Source organism: Xylaria bambusicola (genome assembly GCF_022495145.1).
Source record: "Xylaria bambusicola strain CBS 139988 unplaced genomic scaffold F5B22scaffold_3, whole genome shotgun sequence".
Lineage (NCBI taxonomy): Eukaryota > Fungi > Ascomycota > Sordariomycetes > Xylariales > Xylariaceae > Xylaria > Xylaria bambusicola.
This window is the reverse complement of record NW_025953556.1, coordinates 1,296,189-1,315,670: the sequence shown is the minus strand read 5'-3', so window position 1 is coordinate 1,315,670 and position 19,482 is coordinate 1,296,189. Positions and strand designations below refer to the sequence as shown.

Below are 19,482 nucleotides of genomic sequence, written 5' to 3'. Positions count from 1 at the left end.
GACACTGCCTAAGGTTAAGGACCGCAGAATGCAAATCTGACACATGCAGCAAGCAGACTATCAAAACGAGCCTCTATAAAGTATTCATCTCCCTGTCTGAATTAACTATATATTTCTGCTCATCGCAACATCCCATCTATCCCCTAACACGACCCAAGGAAAGATCCTCATGCCATACTCCCCCCTTTTTGTTGTTACTACTCTACATAACGCACTAGCCTGCCTGCGTTTTCAACTCCTCGCGTTTGTGAAAACCATCTCGTTTTCGTCCTGAATCATTCGTGCTCTCGGGCAAAAAGCTTAGCACAGAAACTATCTAACGAAGCATTTTCGTCATAATGTTCACAAGAAGATAGGTAGGAAGGTATTGCGACAAGGACACGGTTAGCAGGATTGAGGGAAAGCCCCGCTGGATTCATGACAGTGTAGTCTCGACATGTGCGTCTAGCCGCTGGCGAATTATAACCCAGGAGATCTCTCTGGCAAAATTAATGGGAGTTTAAAATAGGGTGGGGAAAGCCGTGTGGTCGAGCTGGTATAAGCCGCGGCGCAAGCGAGAACCGTCGGTGACAGGTCGATCGGGGAGTGCTGGTGGCGGTGGTGTATTTCGTACATCGAGGTCGTCCATCGAATGGCCCGTGTGGCCAAGGAGTGAAGACCCGATTGGTGACGAATCGTACTTAACAACATCGTCTTCTTCATTATTACGTTCTTCGTCTTGTGCACCGTCAGGTATGTTGTACATATTATTCTTGTTCGTGTTCTTGCGCTCAGTCATACGGTGGTTGTTACGATTCCGGACGCGAGCTACAGTGAGCTCAGTTGGCAATTTCGATTTCGCGATCTGTTCTTCCTCGCTGGAGAACTCTGTACACTGTTAGAAAGCTTGCCTTTCTGATGATATTAACAAAAAGGATCTCGTAGAATCGTACCAATATGTTTGGTATGCTTCTGCTTATCAGCCGCCGTGACGTCCTCGTCTGGCTCAGAGTCGATGGCGCTGGGAGTAGCAACGTGATCGTGGTCATTATCCGAGTCGTCGGAGTTGTAGCTCACTATCGACATGTTACTCGCGATATAACTGGACACGGGGAAGGCGGAGGAGGTTGTTGCTGAGCCACCACCAGCCAGGGAGCTGGAGAGACTACTATCGAAGAGCTTACTCGCAAATGCCAGGTCACGCTCAGCCATCTCCTCCACTTCTCGCTCCATGTCTGTCTGGCAAGCCTCTGACCACGAGTCGCTCATGACGTGAGGAGAATGGGAAACACCGGTATAGGGCAAATCCGTTGGCGTGAGCGGTTCCCAGTTGAAAGTAGCCTCCGGCTCAACAGGAAGGTCTATTAAATCGACACTTGGTCGTTGTGATCTGGCTTTGGGTGAACCCCGACGAGGATCGTGACAAAAGTTGTCCGAGTGATCTGCGTCGACACGGGGACCATAGCTCAATGAAATTTGCGGATCCGCGGAGGAAAAAATGGCAAATGGGTCGTCAGTGAGTGTCTCGGTAGTAGTAGTCTCTGGCAACACAATCCCCAAAGCTGTCGTTACTGGTGTGCTCGAAGATCTGTCACTGCGGTGTTGTTCACGTGGACCTTGAGCCTTGCGGCTGGTCCCTTGGGACGCCAGTAGACCATACTTCTTTACTACTTCCTCGGTAGGAACATTGATGCTTGTTAGCTTCGCAGGCCTGGCCGTCTCTTTGGGGGTGATCCTATTCGAAGAGCTTGGCAGTGCCTCAATACCAGCAGGCTGTGACGCTAGACCTAGTTTCGCCATTCCAGGATCATCTAAACCAAACGTTTCGTCAAGTATACGCGTCAAATTACCCCCATCAGTGTCCTCTGAGGTAAGGACGTCCATATTGGATGATCTAAGTTGTGTTCGAGGTCGCGGGATTCGACTGCGATGCCGGTTCAAGGCTGGCAAATTATTGCTTGTTGTTTGAATCTTACCCTCCTTTTTAGCCTGACCGTGCTTTTCTTCGTTAGGTATGAGTGGCGAACTTTTTTTTGGGCTACTTGAATCTGCATCTGTGCTCTCCCATCCAGGCAGGACTGCCGCTTTTGAACCCCGAATAGTTCTGCTTCTACCCCTTTCATTACGGTTGATAGCTGGAAACTTTGGGGCTTCGTAAAAAGACCGCGCAGCGTACCGATCTGATACAGGGGACGAGGCTCTCGATCTTGATACTTCCGCTGAAGACACTGACCGAGGCGCTAAAGGGGGCTGACGGGCAGAACTCCTGCGAGAGAAAAGCCTGGAAAGAGGTCCAAATCGATTGTGTTTCTTGCGAGATTCTCTGTAAGAATGCTGGTAAGAATGTTCGCTCTCGTCAATAATGTCGTCCTCGTCGGATTTTGGCCAAGATACGTCGGCTTGTTCGCATTTCTAAATATTCCGTTAGCTCACTGCGAGTGATGGGTAGTAAGGTCGTGTACAAACCTTTCTATAAGCATTAACGGTACCCAGGTCATCATCAGAAGTATCGCCGTCTGTATCTGCAGCATCTTTCAAGCAGCGGTAGCAATAGTTCACTGGCGGAATTTGCCCTCTCTTTAGAGGATGTGCCCTCTGGTATCGTGTGGATCGCTTCTCACCACAACCGGCACATAGATGAACATGACGGATGCGTTTGCTAAGACGTTTCTTCACATCTTCAGTATCTTTCATATCATCAAGTTCTTCGTGCGTCTGCTTTGTGCCCCTCGATGAATTTCGGCTGTGATGGGTTTCCTCGACAACTTGATTATCATTTCTCGCCTGTTTCTTATCATCTCGGGATGCTTCTCTCTTCGTCGACGTGGCATGAGCGTGGAACAACCCCGGCGGAGGTGGCGGGGGAGGTGGGGGGATAAACGGCATAGGTTGCATGTGCGAAATATGAGCAGGTTGCGCTCGTGTGAATTGCTGGTAGTGTGATAGCGGTGGTATTCCAGCAGCTTGAGGGCCGGGCATTGCGAAATGATTAGGATACTGGGTTGCCATGTGGTTTTGCTGGTTTCTCCAAAATGGGCCTCCTTGCCACGCAGAAGTACCATTGTTAGGGTAGCTAGGCAAGTGAGTAGGAGGATAGTTGGCGCCGTAATAACTCATCGGAGCGGGAGGTACGCTAGTATTCGTGGCTGTATTGTTGGGCCAGCCCGTCACGAATGGAGGTGGAGGAGGTGGCGGCGGAGGGTAATAGTGTTGGCCAAATGCTGGGGGAGCCGGAAACGTAGGACCTGCTGTATACGGAACTTGCTGGTGTGGGAGTGAAGCGCCTTGTTTATTGTATCGGGTCATTGCAAAAGGGAGACTCGTTGACGACGGGTTCCTGCTGCTTGTCTCCCTACGTGGTACAATTGACTCAACGTCATCGTCATCGTCATCATCATCCGAAGATGCTTCTTCACTTCGACGAGGCGATTCTTGAGCAGTGACTAAACCCGAGCTCTGGGATGCGATACTTTGCAACCTGGTTCGTTCTTCATAATCTCTGCGGGATGGAACCCCGAAGCTTTGCCCTAGAATATCACACCCAAAGTCCTGCAGAAGTCTGCTAGTCTTCTTCCGACCAAGAGCTGGTTTGCCATCTTGAGTTTTTGTAAGGTAGACGTGTTCATCGATAGGCAGAATAACATCGTCATCCGAATCTTGTATAAGCGGTTGCGGAAAAGGAGAGCCAGTGCTCCTACGCAATGTGTCAGCTTTTTGTTGTAGCAATCGCAATAAAAGGTTATAGAAGGTATAGCAGCGAGATGAGAATTAGATATCATCTTGAAGTCGGTGATGAAGGTATATAGTCATGTATACTTACTGGGAGCGATTGCGTGTTTTCTTGAACAGGCCCATGATGTGAAAATATGACCAAACAGCAGCCACAGGTTGAGAACACAGCCTATGAAACGAATGAAGGCGCCGTATGCGCTGAAAACTCAGTGATGTTGAAAACGAAGGTCAAGCATGCACCAAATGTGGTGTAGATGGAAGAGTCGTGCGTTGTGAGAGGAGGTGCAAGTGCCGTTGAGGTCAGTAGAAGGTGATCAGGCGAGGGAGTCAGGACTAAATGGTGGGGAATATAGTGTCAAGAACACTCAAAGAACAATAGGACTTCCCCTGAGACAGAAGGAAGGTGTTGAGAGTTCGAAGCGAGCGAAGGTTGGGGAAGAGGTAGGAAGGAGGAAAGATGAGGACGAGTATATAGATGAAGAGAAAGCAGAGGTTGGGGGGGGGGTAGTACCTGGGTACGCTGTCTGTTATGTATTATACAGATGAAGGAGAGACTTCCAGACTGAGAAAATAGAAAGGTAAAAGAATATGCAAGAGACAAACATGGGCGACTCACAATGTGGTTTGAATGGGGAGGTACCTCATCTATTAAGTCCCCTATTGTTTCCATTGCAAAACCAGAATTGATACATCTCTCAATAGCTACAAACATAGATAGGTGCATTGACCTATGAATACAACGACCCTTCGGTCCTGGAATATGCCACTAGCATTGTGATATCGGCAGGTATCAGATTCGACAATTTTTTGTTCAAGCTGTTTCTCTATGTATATATTTGCACAGATTTGATAGCCAGGCTCATTTCGTCACTATGCCGGGCTTTCATCCACACAGTAAATTCCCAACAAAACCCTCTGCTTTCCATCAGTGCGGGCCATTTAGTCATTCCACATTGAAAATTTTGTAACAAAAAGAAAGCGTCTACCAACTATATCAAACGTATGGTGATGTATAACTAGCAAACAATTGGGGTCATACTCTCGTCAATGGCTGAATATTCGTCGCCGCTCCGGCCAGGGCCATGACAGGCCCCAGAGGAATGGTCGGTGCCCATATGGTAATTTATAGATATATAACCAGAGAGGTATGAAGTCGGCCTTCACGAAGCTTCTTGAGAAGGACCTGGTGGTGCAAACCGATGGACTAGCGGATCGGTTCGCGCACGTTCGAGTCTGTCGTTGGGCGACGTGCCCCAGGAGGCGTGTTCTAATCTACGTTTCGCCTCCATACGCCTTAGTTCAAAATTTCGACTACGCTCCTGCTCTCGCAGTAAGTTGCCCATCCTGATTTCATGGTCTATTTGGGCGTCTTCCTTAGCTCGAGAAGACGCCAGTACTTTTTCGACCCTTGGCCACAGACGGTCGAGCTTATCAGCTACAGCCGATGATACACGCGTTGGTGGTTCATTAGCCGGCCGTCTTCTCGACGAGCCACCCCAAGAACATTCAAAGATGAGCCCTGCTTGAGCACCTATCTCACCACCGCCCCAGAACGAGATACGGTCCCCATCATACAGTTTCATCCAATATTTGCATGGGGCTTGTGCATTCTTGGGCTCATGGGAGTGAAGTGGAATATCATTGATGCGAATCCCATTTGTCGCTTTAGTGGCAATGTAGAATGCAAATGACTCTGGCTCCGGAGACGCTCGCATTGTAGTACTTGAGGTCGACCGTGTTGGTTCCCACGGTCGCAAGTCACTTTCTGAAGCCTTATAGCCTTCTCTCCATAACGCAACCTTGAAGGCACTCTTCGGTACTCGAGATTCCGTAATTCGATTATAGACGACCGTGTTGGTCATTCCGCGACCCCACGATAAGATGGGATCTCGGAGAGGAATGGAGACATTCGACACCAAAGAACCCGGACTAGACTTGAATGACCCCACTTCTGGCCTGGGTTGATGGGCCGTTAATAAAGTTGGCGGCGTATTTGGAATATTTTCATCATATGCGGGAATAGCTAACTGGGAGTCGAATTGGTGATCAAGAGTATCAGTTGGGGCCGGTTGCGGCATACTCCAACCAACCGATTCCCCAGCTGATTCTGGCTGTAAAGTGCGTGAACCAGCGGATTCTGGTTTATAACTATAAGTTGGAGGAAAGTATTTCATGGCGAGTTCCCAGAGAGGCGATTTATTTTGCGCAAACTCTTCCTTTCTGTTTGTAGCAGCAGCTTGGAAAGCGTGGTATTGGAGATTTGTCATTTCCGGATAGTTTAGATGCCATGTGTTTTCGTCTTTGCCCCAATATGCCTCCTTGGGACAAGGGAAATCAATTTGGCGGCCCTTATCGCCATCAGAGATCGGGGGAATACAGGCGAACAAAATATCTTCGTCCTTTAGATGGTCTATATTAGCTTCCGATTTCAACCTTTTTAAGGAGTATCTGAGTGCGTTTGGGTCGTCGTATTCATCACTCGTGTCATAGTTTGGCTTTCTCTTGCTCGCAGCGAGATTGCTGATCCGTGAAGATGTTAAATCTGAATCGGCAGCGGCGACAGACTTCACATTCAAGTTTTTAATGATAGAAGATGCACCACCTAAACTTTGGGAGCTAAAGCCAAGGAGGGCACTGCGAGAGTTATCTGGCTGCGAAGGGCCATCTCCGACCGACGAATTATTTTGATTCTGGAAAAAATTCTCCCGTGGAGTCTCGAAGTTATCGGATTCTTCAAAGCTATCACGGACCTCATCGCCAGGGACTTCGGTTTCACCACAGCTCGACTCTTCAAAATTGTCACGAACTTGGGATTCACCAAAGTCCATATTGGACACTGAAAGATTCAAGCGATCTTCGGGTATCACGCCTGAGCTGCCTATAGCCGAAATCTCCCCAAATAACCTTGGAACGTGAGCCTGACCAATAAGGTGATTTTCCTTCTCCTGTTCGAAGTCCATAGAGAAGTCAGGTTCAGGTTCTCCAAAAGAGCTTTCGCTCGGACTCATAATGGTAGGCGGTGTTTTGTCATCAAGACTTAATTGAGAGGCTGAACGGCCTAGATCTTCGTCGAACTCCTTGCTGGGGAGTGTGTTGGCGTCGGTCAACCAAGGATGACCCTTGAGCTCGGCAATGGTGGCTCTAGTCTCCGGTCGTACATGAATCATACGGGACAGGAAATGAACACCGCTATGTGAAACCTTCGCTTTGTTCAGTGGTGCCTTATTCAGAGGTGTTTTAATAATATGGTCAAGCAATTCTGTATACGTTGTTCCATTTTTCACAGGGAATGGTGGACTGCCGGTTAGCGTGTAGAACAAAACTCCGCCGAGAGACCATATGTCGACCGCATGGTCGTATCTCTCTCCGCTGGTAGGCCGGAGATTCTTCCTATTCGTCCGGTTGCCATAGTCGTCGTAGGAGGAGTACTCTGTGTATACCTCGGGGGCGCAGTACAGTAGCGTTCCACAAAATGTCTTGAGGAATGTCTGCTCGGTATCTATCATTTTCGATAATCCAAAATCTGTGAGCTTGACGACGAGAGGATTGGTGCTTTGGATAAGAATGTTGTCCGGCTTAACATCGCGGTGAGTGATCCTATTGTCATGTAGGTATCCAAGGGCATCGACCAGCTGTCTAGCTATGATGCCGACATATATCTCTGTAATCGCCCCCGAATCCTGCACGAGTTTTCCTAAATCACCACCGGGAACATACTCCATGATAATAAAGAACTGATGCGGTTCCCAATCAAAATGTTCAATATATTGAACAATATTGGGCTGAAAAAAGTTAGGGCGATATGAAATGATCGGACGCAAGTTTACTCACATGTTTTACTCTCTGCATGATTTTCATCTCGTTTTCCACCTTCTGATCTAAAACACCATTCTTCATAAATTTCCGCTTATCAAGCTCTTTTGCTGCATAAGGGGAACCGTCTTCTCGACTCGTAACTTGATGGACCACTGCAAAGGCTCCTTTCCCGATGACGCCAACTCGGGCGTACTTGTTATCCCCGCGCCACTCGCGAGGACGGTTCGAAGTCCGGGAGAAGCCCACACGGTGATCGGCGTGTGCGATTTTCTTAGTATGGGCGAATAGGTTCACCTTGAAACGACTTAGCACCAACAAACGTTACGAATGTAGTCCCGAGTATCTTACATGACCCCCTGGCCCAGGGCCAATGGTTTTATTCATGTCATCTTCGTCATCTTCAACACCACCGTTGAGCCTGATCATATATGATACTACGTTCCTCATATAGGCGTCTTCGTAGTCTCCATCTCGACGGGGTATCCGGACCAAAAAGTTGAGATCGTATCTATTTTCAGTCATGACAATCTTTATGACTGAGCCGCTTTCGAGAGTGCGCCGTATGGAAAGAGGTTCAACGGAATGTGGCTCGGGCCTCTTTCGGAGAAGCTTCCCGTCAACCACAGTTCCATTTGTGGACTGATCCTCGAGCAGTACGCTCCCGTGATAGTTAACATAGATACGACAGTGTATGTTACTCAATCTCCTGGCGTGGTCATGAGCAAAGCATATGTCACAGCGAGCCCGGTTTCGGCCAAAAGTGAAGCCTAGACGAGGATCCTTGAGATTTGAAGACAGTCGCAATACAAGAGCATGATCCCCCATGCCGCGGGTACCACCAAATCCATGAGCATCGTCTTCATGGTGTAGGTTCGACTCGATGGCATCGGCGGTGTATCTTTCAGTCGTATGACAGGCGTACTCGGGGGTTGAGGCGATGATCTGGACCTCGCGGCTGGCTGCCTCTGAGATAGGGTATAACAAGCATATTATATCAGAAATATCTTGGTCGGAGAAGCCAGAATTCTGCTGGCCGATTCTTCGAGGGTCGAAAGCATTCTGAGTGGCTGGTAACAGAGGTCAGCTGTATAGCCCATTCTGCAGTTGGAGCTTTTTCTCGAATATGACCAAGAAGGCGGAAATGACACAGTTGACTCCAGCAGAGCATGAAAAACGGAACACCACCTTACCTTGTTGCGTGGCCTGTGAGTCGAGCTCGGCATCCATTGGGAAAAGAGTGCCTCAAGGCTGGTTGGTGTTACCGACTGTTCGAGATGCAACATCCAGACAGTCGGCAGACCTGACTCGGGAAAAGGTCGAGGACCCCAATTTGACCACCCTGAAGCTGTCTCATGCACAAGCCCTGAGACAAACCAAAGCCGTGGACAATCATTCGACAAGCACAATAGACAATGTGTGCAGAGCGCGGGCGAGGTGCGAGTTTAGGTGGGGTGGTTTCTACAGCAGGTTGCTACGGTTGCAGAGCGGGGAAATGATACATCAGTTTGTCGTACAGTAGCTGAACATAGGAAAGAAGTGGAACTGAATGTCGCTGGAGATGTTATCTGAAACAAAATAGTGGCGATATCTCAACAAAAAGAAAGCAACCGGGTTGTGGGAGGAGAGGGATAGAAAAGTCGGGTTAGGTGATAACATCAGTGAAGCTGTGACTGAACCCCAGTCCTCGCCAAGGTACCGTTGTTCGTCTACCTACCTAAGTTAGGTACCGACTATGTACCAAAGTAGGTGAGCGGAGGTGGGTAGCTAAAATGTACATAGTAAACATTGGTAAACAAATTGAATGTGAGGCTCATTTTACAGGGAGGTAAGTGCCTCTTTAGGCAACATATGGGGCTCACACTAGATCCTATTCAGCTTAACCTGCAGCCTTATATACTACCTAAGTACGGAGTACATGCTTACCTGCACATAACTGCATGTATCCAGTGACGTTACGTATAGTCTCAGCATATGATCAAGATACAGTAGTCTAGTAGGTTGGCATCTGAGTAGAATAACGGTTGGTAGAAAGCTCATACTTGGATAAAATCCCTTCGGCCCAAGCAACCGTCACCCTAGCATGCGCACGAACTCTAAAAAGATGCTTAAACAGCAAGACAAAAGTGTAAAAAGTTAGATAAGCTCAGGGTCTCAGGGTCTTGCTTTAAGTTACCGTAGCTACCTAGGTATCTAGGCAGATTGTTAAAATCATAAACCTGCCTCACTTTACCTCTATCATAACCTCATCTGGCAATGGTTACAGTTTAATACCGTCGTATTGTCATGTGTGCTTGTTGATGAGGGGGGTGGAAGGATGATAGAATTACCGTAGCAAACCTGGTACTCCAGACTCTCCTATTCGTCTCACGGGACTATACAGATCTCAGCAGTCATGCAATCTTGCTCCACATGTCATAATGTGATAGTCTTATACATTAGTATACAGTTTTAATTGCTCTATGCTTGATATCCCGCCCGATGTAAACGTCACTGTACTCGCTCTTCATCGCTTCAAACCCAACGTGGCCATCTTCACATTGTAGTAGATTAGATCTAGCCTGTTGTCATAGCACGTACTTACGCCTTGACGATGAGATGTCTTAAAAAAAATTCATATCCATAACCAGCCGCAGGTTGATTTTGACCATAAGATCCGCCATTTGTACCCAGTTTTTTGGTTTTCTCTTTGTCCGCCAAGTGTATGCCAAAAATGCTAAGAAATACATCCAAATGCGCCATTGCTTTCCGAATCCAAGCTGTGCATACTCATTAATGTTGGCTAAAATAGCCCTTTCTTCTTCTTTGGTTGTTTCGCTTCACCGCCCATGTCCTTTAGAATGTCATCAAAGGTGCTCCCACCCGCAGAATCTTGGCGAGAACTGCTTCTCGAGTCCGACCCACGGCCTTGGGACCCCGCAAGGCCACGAAGATTGCCCGAGGATCTACTCCGATCCATAAGAGTACTGGTAGGCCGTGAGCCGCCGAATGTACTCAAAGCACTAGAAACACGCGAGCCTGGAAATAATTGCTCACTTCCCGGCAGAGCCACAGGCTCCAGCCCTATAGCAATGCTGCTGCGATATGCGGAGTTTCGTCTTGCAGGTGAGGTTCCTCTGCTGCGAAGAGCGAGCCCAGGCGGACCGCTCAATGGCGATTCGCTTCGAGGCCCAAATGATGGACTACCCGCAACCCCTGGGTCCATGTCTTCAAACACAGCTTGTGGTGCTTCTAATGGCGAAAGAGTATCATTGGAAGGCACCGGAGGATTTGTATATTCACCCATCTCCCAGCGTTTTCCCGCGAGCCAGCAGTGACTCCGGTGATAAATACCCTCGATGCCAAACTCAACCGCATCCTCCGAGAGTTCAACCAGGCCACCTCCGCCTGCTACCTCATACCACCGCTTACGCACCGCTGGTGCATCCTCTATCCACGGTGGTGACCCTTTAGGCGGCTGGCAAAGGAAATACTCAACACCTTCAGTATATTTCAATCCGGGCGCATCAACGATGAGCATCGGTAGAGACTGAATCACGACGTAAAGAAACAACCAGTAGCCGAGGCGGTGATCTGCCATGTCAGCAGCCGTTTTACCTTTAGCGTCTTTCATCTCGAACTCCTTGAATTGGTCTAGGAAAGGCATGGGTAGCTTGGTAGTATCGAAATCATAAGCCTTATTCAAGATGAGAATCGTCTGGTACTCTTGCAAGCCTTTCTTCACCAGTTTGGCCTGTTCCTTGTGGGACAAATCGTAGAAATTCTCTTGTACGCTTGTCATATCAGGTAATTTGGGGAGATCGAAAGGAATTGGGGGAAGCACAGGTGGAGACGATTGGTCAAATTCACCTAATATCTTTCTCATGGCCGAGCATCGTGGATTCCGATGGTCACTATTAATGTTGTCTACCCCCTGGTCAATCATTCGAGTAGTTAATGATTCTCGGTCGACAAGGAGGTCATAGAGTGCGCAGAAGTCGGAATATAAGATCTTGAGCACTTGGCGATTGAGACCGCTTTCTGTAAATGGGTTCTTCTTACTGCGAGCCTTAGGGGGCCAGCTTCCGAAGCTTGACTTATAATAACCCAGAACAAATTGTCTCATGCGTCCGAACGACTTTCGCCAGATATTAAATCTGATGTCCTTGTACTCAGCCGATGATGTTGAATTTGCTGTACCGGAGAATAAGGCAGGGAAATCAAAGGATTCGAGGCGATTATTGACACCATGTTGTCGTCCTACAAGATCGAAATGCGCGCGCTCGAGCCGTTGGCGAGTGCTTGAAGACACTTGATCCCATAGAGGAGAACGAAGATCACGCATGGCCGAATACTTGCCTACTGCATGGGCGAAAGCCTCATTATAGAGCTCCATTGATCGCATCCGCTCACCTAAGATCAGAGATTCGAGCGTCTTTTCCCTGCTCTGTCTCACATCGGCGAGCGCCATCTGCTCTATGAAGAAACTGAAACTCATCTCTGCAGCATCCCCAAAGGTAGACCCATCCATGTTGGTGAATTCAAATTCCTTTAACAGACTGGATATATTGAGGAACACGGCATATAGAGTGGGCTGAGCTTTTGTCGCCACTAACGGCTGACCCGTCAAAAAGGCAAACATATTCCGTATAGAGATCAACCGCTCCATGTCAGTTTCAGACCTGTGACCTGGAGTGGACATCGAAACCGGGAGGTAGAGTCGCATTTCGGAGCTGCCCTGAGAATCGGGTATCGGGGGGGAAAGTGGAGGCGATTGCACCCTCCGCGTCGCATCTGATACCGAGAGGCTATCTCGACCAATGAAGCTGCGGGATCTTTCCCCAGGACTCATAGATGACTCAGCATCAATCAAGTCCGCAAACACAAGCGAGGAGTCAGTTGTGAAAGAATGGACTTTAAAGGAAGGTGAGCCGTTGCTTCCTTTAGGGTCTAGGTAGACAAGCACATCACCACTATCGTTCCAGAGCTCTGGAACCTTTTCACTATTGGCAAGAAAAGCCGTGTTATAGTCAGAGTTTTGGCCAAGGATCCAAGCACCGGCCATATCTTGCCGTCGAGTCTCAGTGGACTGTGACCTTGACCTTCCTCCAGGGAGCCAACTCTTTCTCCCACGTCTTTCGCCCTCTCTGGTGGGACTTTGACTGCCGTTACTTGAGCCAGGACGTGCTAGCCCGGCTGCGACTCCTGGTGGTACGATGTGACCCTCACGTTCTCCTGATGATCTAGCGGCTGGGGGTTGAGCAGATGAGCTTCGGGTCCTATCGTTAGGAGAACTTTGCTGGGCCACCAGACCCGAGGAGAATTGCGCATGAGATTGGGGGCTCGCATTAACAGAGCTACTTCTCTGTTTCCGCTGTTTCTGTAAGCGCGGCGATGGCTTGGTCTCGCTGAAAAGGAAGTTGGAATCTGAGGTAGGAGGTGGCGTAACAACTTGGCGAGGAGGAGGAGGTGGTGCGTGCTGTGGGGGTGCGGGCTTGTGCAAACGCCCAGAGCCTCGCATCCCAGGGCCAGCATTGTCATCGGTCGGACGACTGTTCTGTTCCTGTGGTACGTCTGGAAGACTAGGCGAGAAGCCGAGCCCGGACGGTGGTGGCAGCGGCAAGCTGTTCACCCGGCCTGGGCCTGTGGGCTCCTCGGGAAGTGGTTTCCGATGTAGCACATTTTGGTCTGAAGACGAGTTTGACGTTAGTGAGGGTAGTAAAATGGACGAGAAGCGATGCAATTTTGATCTTGTCCTAGTTCTCGGCATGACGACAGTTACTTTCGGCTGTTGTTTGCCTTCCGACGCCGGCGACTGCGGTAGCGACAGGCTGGGTTGAGACGAACGAGGATGTGTCCAGAACCCCATATTGCTGCCCGCGTCACGAGAGGGTTGTATGTATCACAGAGGAACAGACGAGGTGTCGACGGGCAGCATTGATGGGTGAGGAGGGCAGGGGAATGCAGGGAGATGAAGGCTAGGAATTTACACCTTGACTTACTGGAGGCTGACATTTTGACACAAGCTGCCCTTTTAGTCTGAGACAGCAACCAAACACAGTCCTTACTTCGTTACACAGCGAAAGAATTGTCAGATGGAGACCCGGTAGCCTGGGGATCCCCGTCCGAGACTGGTTGGTTCGACGACGCCCGGGACATGCGGGAGTTAGGTGGCCCTCGGTGTGCACAACTTTTTTCACCCGGTGGCCGTGGTAATTAGTCTCTGGCCGCGCGGTCCCCAATGCTGTGGTTTGCGGCTTGAAGGTACAGGAATAGCGCAGCACAGTGAACGACGCCAACGCTGTGCCTGGTGGATACGAGAGCTCCCTGGGCTTGCTTTGGGTGGAGAGTTCGCTCCCCGCGGATATTAAGAAGTTCACACTAGTATGTCGAGTAGCGAGTGATGGATAAAATCACTTGCTCGGCGTGCATACATTAATATGAACGGGATGGGAGATGTGTAGGTATTCAACATGTGCGTTCGAGGGTAGATGAATGCCGCTGGAGAAAGCCGAGGATGGACGACGGCGACAGCGACAGAAAACGAAGGGCGGTACGCGCGGTAAGCGGAGGGCAAGCCATCCGATATATGTAAGTACTGAGCAGGTCGGTACAATAGAAAGAGTCAAATAATGCAGCCAAAAATAAAAGAACTCGAATAGCTGTACACTATGATCACACGAAACAGGAGGCAAGGGTTCTTCTCGGGGTTCTACAGTTCTGGCTGACGTCCACAGGCTCGACAGGTCCGTGTTCGAGCTTTGCACGGCAGAAACCTGAAAAAACACATACCTCCTAGGCATAGGTACAACCAAGGCCCGACCAGGGATTTGACACTCGGCGCACACTAGACACTAATTACTAGTCTAATACCTAGATGCATAGCTAGGAAAAGGTGGGCAAATGAGCTCCTACACGTGGAGGGCGCAGCGGAGCGCAGTGACGTCGTCTAGATGAGTCGTCGGCCGTACGTACTACCTACATTAAGTATGCGTGTTCCTAGTCCTACACAGCATCCACCACTTACATACGAGTGCTGTGTGTGTGTGTGGTGTGTGTATGTATCTGGGACTAGCGTTCCGCCGGCCAAATAAATGCCGCTTCGCGTACTGTAGACTTGATGATGGATGATGCAGGCATTTGTGTTAAGTATCGACGCCCACGGTAGGTAAGCAGAGGCGAAACGTAAGCATCTTGATTGCTTCGCTGAAATCTCCTAACAACCAATAAGACTCGAGATCGGTAAGAGCCAATTGCAGAACGAGCTTCTCGAAATTTTCTTTTTTATTTTCAGTATTACATATCAATATACCACCAGTCGAGCGCCTACCTATCTACCGTACATAGTACTAGACTCCTATTCTCAAGTTGACAATGATGCGCCACCTAGATGGCGACCATCCTCCCTGCAAGATAGCTGCCCTTCAGATGACGATCTTAGCGGACACTGTACTTTAAGTATAAGACTTACTATAGGTAGGTCTAGTGGGATGCCTCCTACTAATTAGTACCGAATGCGTGGAAGTACACATAATCAGCTTCGTAACTCGTATACTCTCAGAATATACTGCATATACCTATTGGACCATGAATGTGACAAAAACCACTCCTGTCAGCCCATCTTTCCACGAGCTGAGCTCCTAGCTGCCTGTTTTTTAATTAACATAGGCACCTAGCCAGATAGCTTACATACAGCCCTGAGTACCTACCGTAGGTCTGCGTAGGTATAAGGTATAATATAAATCCGGCTGACACCTATGACTCCTCATTCCTCGCGGATGTCTAAGCCACAACTACTTACTTATGCAGGTCCTACACTATCCAGTCTAGGAAGGGGAGATTTCGGTATTTGCTCAACGGAGGCAGATATTTCCTCGCGGCTTGGGTATGAAACAACTTGTCAGAGCTATTCCCGTTTCATTCAAACTTGGGTACCCTTGTCTGCCAAATTGTAGGGAGTTGAAAAGGCTCAAATTGACCTACACTAACCTAGCAAGTTGTGTAAACCTTCCACATTAGAAGGCGCTATAATTAGCAATATGGTTAATACACCTGACACCGCCCTTAGAATTAAGCTTCATATATAGGTATGTATGTAGGATTGCCAGTCGAATGGCAGCTCCTGCAAGGTCCAAAGCATGCGTCTGAGTTGGTATGCACCCTGTCTTGCCGAAGGTTGTTAAAAGAGACATGTCTGAGCATCTCCCGCATGCGTCCAGAGGCTGCCAAGCTACCTCCCCTGTTTCTCATATGAACCCGAATGTCCCGCAAGGCACTGCCTGGTAACATCAACCGAAGTAGGTAACCTGAATGCTATATCAATAAAATGCAGATCTACAGAACCCCGATCAAGTATGCGGAGTAATAGTATGTGTATTACGGTATTAGTCAGAACTCAACCATAAGACCATGTAGATGTTATCGAGGTTATAAAGGTTAAAGTAAGTATTTAAATCTTGGCGCACTGTATTTCCCAAACTGTTCGATAAGATAAGGACTCTTTTTTTTTTTGTCCCTCCTGCAACGCCGATCTGAGCCGATATACATTTATGTAATTATTAGCCTCGACTTTACAAGTAGACTTGTGTAGGTAGGTACCTAAAGTACCCGGTCTACTGTAACAATTCATCTTAGAAATTTTTAAAAATATTGGCAGTCCAACCTTCGCTGTCCAAAGGGAGGGGTCCCCATGGTCTGACAGCTATAACGGTAGATGTATTCATTTGCGAAAGCAACAAGGGCCATCATGACATCTGCGCAGAAGAAGGTCCCCATTCCCCGCAGGGGGGTTGACTACCGCGGCAAGATCGTGCTCGCCCCCATGGTGCGCTCTGGCGAGTTACCATCACGACTTCTAGCCCTTCACTACGGCGCTGATCTCGTCTGGGGTAGGCTGTGCATTTCATTATTCTTTTTATTGATGCTAATCGTACTATCTATGTACTTCTACTAAAACCTTCCTATAGGACCTGAAACAGTCGATCGCTCCATGATCGGAACCACAAGACGATTTAACCCCCAGACCAACACGATCGACTGGACGAGGAAGCCATCACAAGGCAGCAGGGCACCGCAAAGTGGCGAGGTCAAGGACAGCATCATCTACCGCATCCACCCAGAGAAAGAGGCTGGCAAGCTCATCTTTCAAATCGGCACATCCAATCCCGATCTCGCCGTCCAAGCGGCACGACTTGTCGCCGCCGATGTCGCTGGCATCGACGTCAACGCCGGATGCCCGAAACCATTCAGCACTCACGACGGCATGGGCGCCGCCCTACTCAAAACACCAGACAAGTTATGCGCCATCCTCGAGGCTCTCGTAGCCAACATTACCCCCGAATTCGAAATCGGCATCAGCGTAAAGATTAGGATCCTCGAGACCGCTGAGCTGACCGAGGCGTTGGTCCGCAGACTTGTCGCGACGGGGATCACCGGCCTGACCGTACACTGTCGGACGACTCCAATGCGACCGCGAGAACGCGCCATACGTGGTCAGCTACGCATGATTGCCAACGTATGCCACGAGGCTGGTGTCGCATGTCTGATGAATGGCGATATAGAGAGCAGGGATAGTGCCCTGCCGCTGATGGAAGAATTTGGCGTCGACGGTGCAATGATAGCCACGCAAGCTGAGAAGAACTCGAGTTGTTTTCAATCTGAGTCAGACGGCGGACTCCTCCCATGGACCGAGATCACCAAGCAGTACATCCGCTACGCCTTGGAAGTGGAGAATAAATTTGGGAATACAAAGTTCATGCTCACGCAGGTAATCCCTGGCAAGGCGTCCGTATACCGCGAAATCAGCACTTGTAAGAGCTATACTAAGGTCTGTGAGATGCTCGGATATGATGACCTGATGGAAACCGCCCGAGAGGTGGATCTAAGCCTCGACATCGACCCCGATAACGCAGGCAAGAACAAACCCAACAAGCAAGTCAACGTCACTGCGCTAGCAGCTGGCAGGCAGACGGGCAAGTCGCGCATCGCGACCTCGTCAACCAAAAAGAATCTATCGGGGCGGGGTATTCAGATCTCGTCCGAGACACCAGCTCCTGAAGCAACCGCAGTACCAGCCTGAATGGTTGGACGAGTGCATGACGTGATCTTGGGAAATGGGAGGATTGGATAGGGAAATAGGGGATTCATAGCATTTGAAGGCGTTCAGCGACAGAGATATCCACAAAGGCGGCTTAGAGGGGCTTCAGGCAAAACGGCCAAAATATTCTTGGGGCATGCATATATACGGGAGTTATGTGGCTAAGTAATAGTCTACCTAGGGTAAGCGGCTCCTCCCCAAGCCGCAACTTATACATATTGTAGTCGAGATTTAGGACAAGACAATACGCTCATCTAGCGTGTAATGCTTACACGAATCATTCCGTCTGCTATGTTGTACACTCGTTGTACTTAGACCCCAAGGTTGTTGACGATTTCACACCTTCTTGCCCTGCTTGAGGAGGTCACCGACCTTGGGCGGAAGCACCAGGGCACTTCTATCATTGCGCCGGTGGAAATCTACAAGCGAGATAGCTATTTTCTCCGGTAGGTCCTCGTGTATAAAGTGACCTGCTTCGGGAAAGACTTGGAGATTGTATTTGCCTAGGTAGATAGTTTAGTCAATGTTCACATGCAGGATGCGCTCAGGCGACATCATGCGTAGGCGAGAACAGATAAAAGTAGACGAGCAAAACGCAAAAGAGGAAGAGAAGCGAGATGAATACCTTGCATCTGACCAATCGTCAATTCCGTATCCAACCTATCAGTCCCAGCGAGAAGCAACAGCTTCCCTCCCTTAGCCGCCAGGAACTTGCCGCTCAAGCCCACGAACCAGTTCTCCCAGTACGGCTGCGTGGCCGCGAGATCCGTCCTCCACTTCCAGGGCCGCGCGTCTTTCCCCTCTCCGTCTTCTAAGCTCAGCAACGACGGGACGCTCGTGCGCGCCGAGACCGAATTCCGGATGGTCCGCGACCGCGTATGCCACTCGATGCCGGCCTCGAGGCTCTGGAAGCCCGTCGGCCGCGTCGACAGGTACGTGTGCATGTGCTGCAGGGCGTCGATGGCGGAGCCCTCGACGACGTCGAGCACGGCGTAGCCCAGCAGCGCATTTCCGAGGCGGCCCGATCGCGCCAGCTCCGTCACCACGGCGCCGCCCATAGAGTGGCCGACGAGGATGATGGGCGGCAGCTCGGGCCACCCCATCGCCTTGCGCGTGAGCCGGATGGCGGTGAGGAGATCGTCGGCGAGCGTCTCGAGGGATAAATCGAGAGCTTGGCCTTCGGGGATGGTCGTCGAGCCGTGACCCCTGGCGTCGAGGGAGAAGATGCCGGCAGTCGACAGACGCTGGCGGATCTGGTCGCCCACCACGGCGAATGAGAGGCCCGAGGATCCGCCGCCATGATGCATTACGAATAGGGGGCCCTTGCCGACGGGAGAGGTGAGGTAGGCGTGGATATTAGGACTTTGGGGAGTTGTTTCATCATGCAGGAATAGCTCCCTCTCAAAATATGTAGTCCATGGGATGGGCTGAAAAGTGCGCCCCCGGGGAACGCTACAGCAAGTCATCAGCATAATCTATTAGTTGAATGAAAGGGGCAACAGATGTGCATGATTTACCCCTGAGGCCGAGCGAAGAGATTCTGGCTGGGCGAAGGAATGACGGTGCCGGTCGACGAGGCCGACGAGGCGGAAGAAGAGTCATCATCGAAGTGCTCGGGCAATTCGGGGACGGTGCCGGTTTCCTCTTCTTCGAGCTCGTCGAATGGCTCGATGGCCATGGCACCGAGGCGGTTCTTGGCCCAGGCCTTCTGTAGGTCGCTCATGTCGACGAGTCGGGGGGAAGACGGTGAGACTTGCTGTTCGCTACCATGACAGCATACGTCATATGCTACGGTGGCGGTCAAGTAATGGCTAGCTCTGTATGCGTCGAGCTACTGAAATCTCATAATGCGGGAAAAAATAATTAAAAAATAAAAGCAGGTG

General features: G+C 49.8%; 5 protein-coding genes across 5 annotated transcripts; 1 reads left to right on the top strand and 4 right to left on the bottom strand.

Moving 5' to 3' along the window:
* Positions 1 to 29: 29 nt before the first annotated feature.
* F5B22DRAFT_267748 (uncharacterized protein) lies at positions 30 to 3,950 on the bottom strand. The gene is made up of 4 exons (XM_047970160.1): positions 3,800 to 3,950; positions 2,446 to 3,673; positions 933 to 2,391; positions 30 to 867 (listed from the first exon to the last, which is right to left on the bottom strand). Exons 1-4 carry the CDS (start codon positions 3,832 to 3,834, stop codon positions 500 to 502), a joined length of 3,090 nt encoding a protein of 1,029 aa, XP_047835437.1. The 5' UTR covers positions 3,835 to 3,950; the 3' UTR covers positions 30 to 499.
* A 703-nt stretch (positions 3,951 to 4,653) lies between these two features.
* On the bottom strand, positions 4,654 to 9,315 carry F5B22DRAFT_267740 (uncharacterized protein). Its single transcript, XM_047970159.1, has 4 exons — positions 8,718 to 9,315; positions 7,876 to 8,594; positions 7,543 to 7,821; positions 4,654 to 7,493 (listed from the first exon to the last, which is right to left on the bottom strand). The coding sequence occupies exons 1-4, from the start codon at positions 8,752 to 8,754 to the stop codon at positions 4,872 to 4,874; spliced, it is 3,657 nt and encodes a 1,218-aa protein (XP_047835436.1). The 5' UTR covers positions 8,755 to 9,315; the 3' UTR covers positions 4,654 to 4,871.
* A 614-nt stretch (positions 9,316 to 9,929) lies between these two features.
* F5B22DRAFT_267711 (uncharacterized protein) lies at positions 9,930 to 13,717 on the bottom strand. The gene is made up of 2 exons (XM_047970158.1): positions 13,506 to 13,717; positions 9,930 to 13,191 (listed from the first exon to the last, which is right to left on the bottom strand). Exons 1-2 carry the CDS (start codon positions 13,516 to 13,518, stop codon positions 10,307 to 10,309), a joined length of 2,898 nt encoding a protein of 965 aa, XP_047835435.1. The 5' UTR covers positions 13,519 to 13,717; the 3' UTR covers positions 9,930 to 10,306.
* A 2,191-nt stretch (positions 13,718 to 15,908) lies between these two features.
* Positions 15,909 to 17,867, top strand: F5B22DRAFT_267505 (dihydrouridine synthase). The gene is made up of 2 exons (XM_047970154.1): positions 15,909 to 16,391; positions 16,470 to 17,867. Exons 1-2 carry the CDS (start codon positions 16,217 to 16,219, stop codon positions 17,579 to 17,581), a joined length of 1,287 nt encoding a protein of 428 aa, XP_047835434.1. The 5' UTR covers positions 15,909 to 16,216; the 3' UTR covers positions 17,582 to 17,867.
* Positions 17,868 to 17,935: 68 nt separating this feature from the next.
* F5B22DRAFT_642227 (protein phosphatase methylesterase 1) lies at positions 17,936 to 19,322 on the bottom strand (the record flags this gene model as incomplete). The annotated part of the gene is made up of 3 exons (XM_047978095.1): positions 17,936 to 18,102; positions 18,225 to 19,051; positions 19,117 to 19,322. 3 exons carry the CDS (start codon positions 19,320 to 19,322, stop codon positions 17,936 to 17,938), a joined length of 1,200 nt encoding a protein of 399 aa, XP_047835433.1.
* Between the last annotated feature and the right edge of the window lie 160 nt (positions 19,323 to 19,482).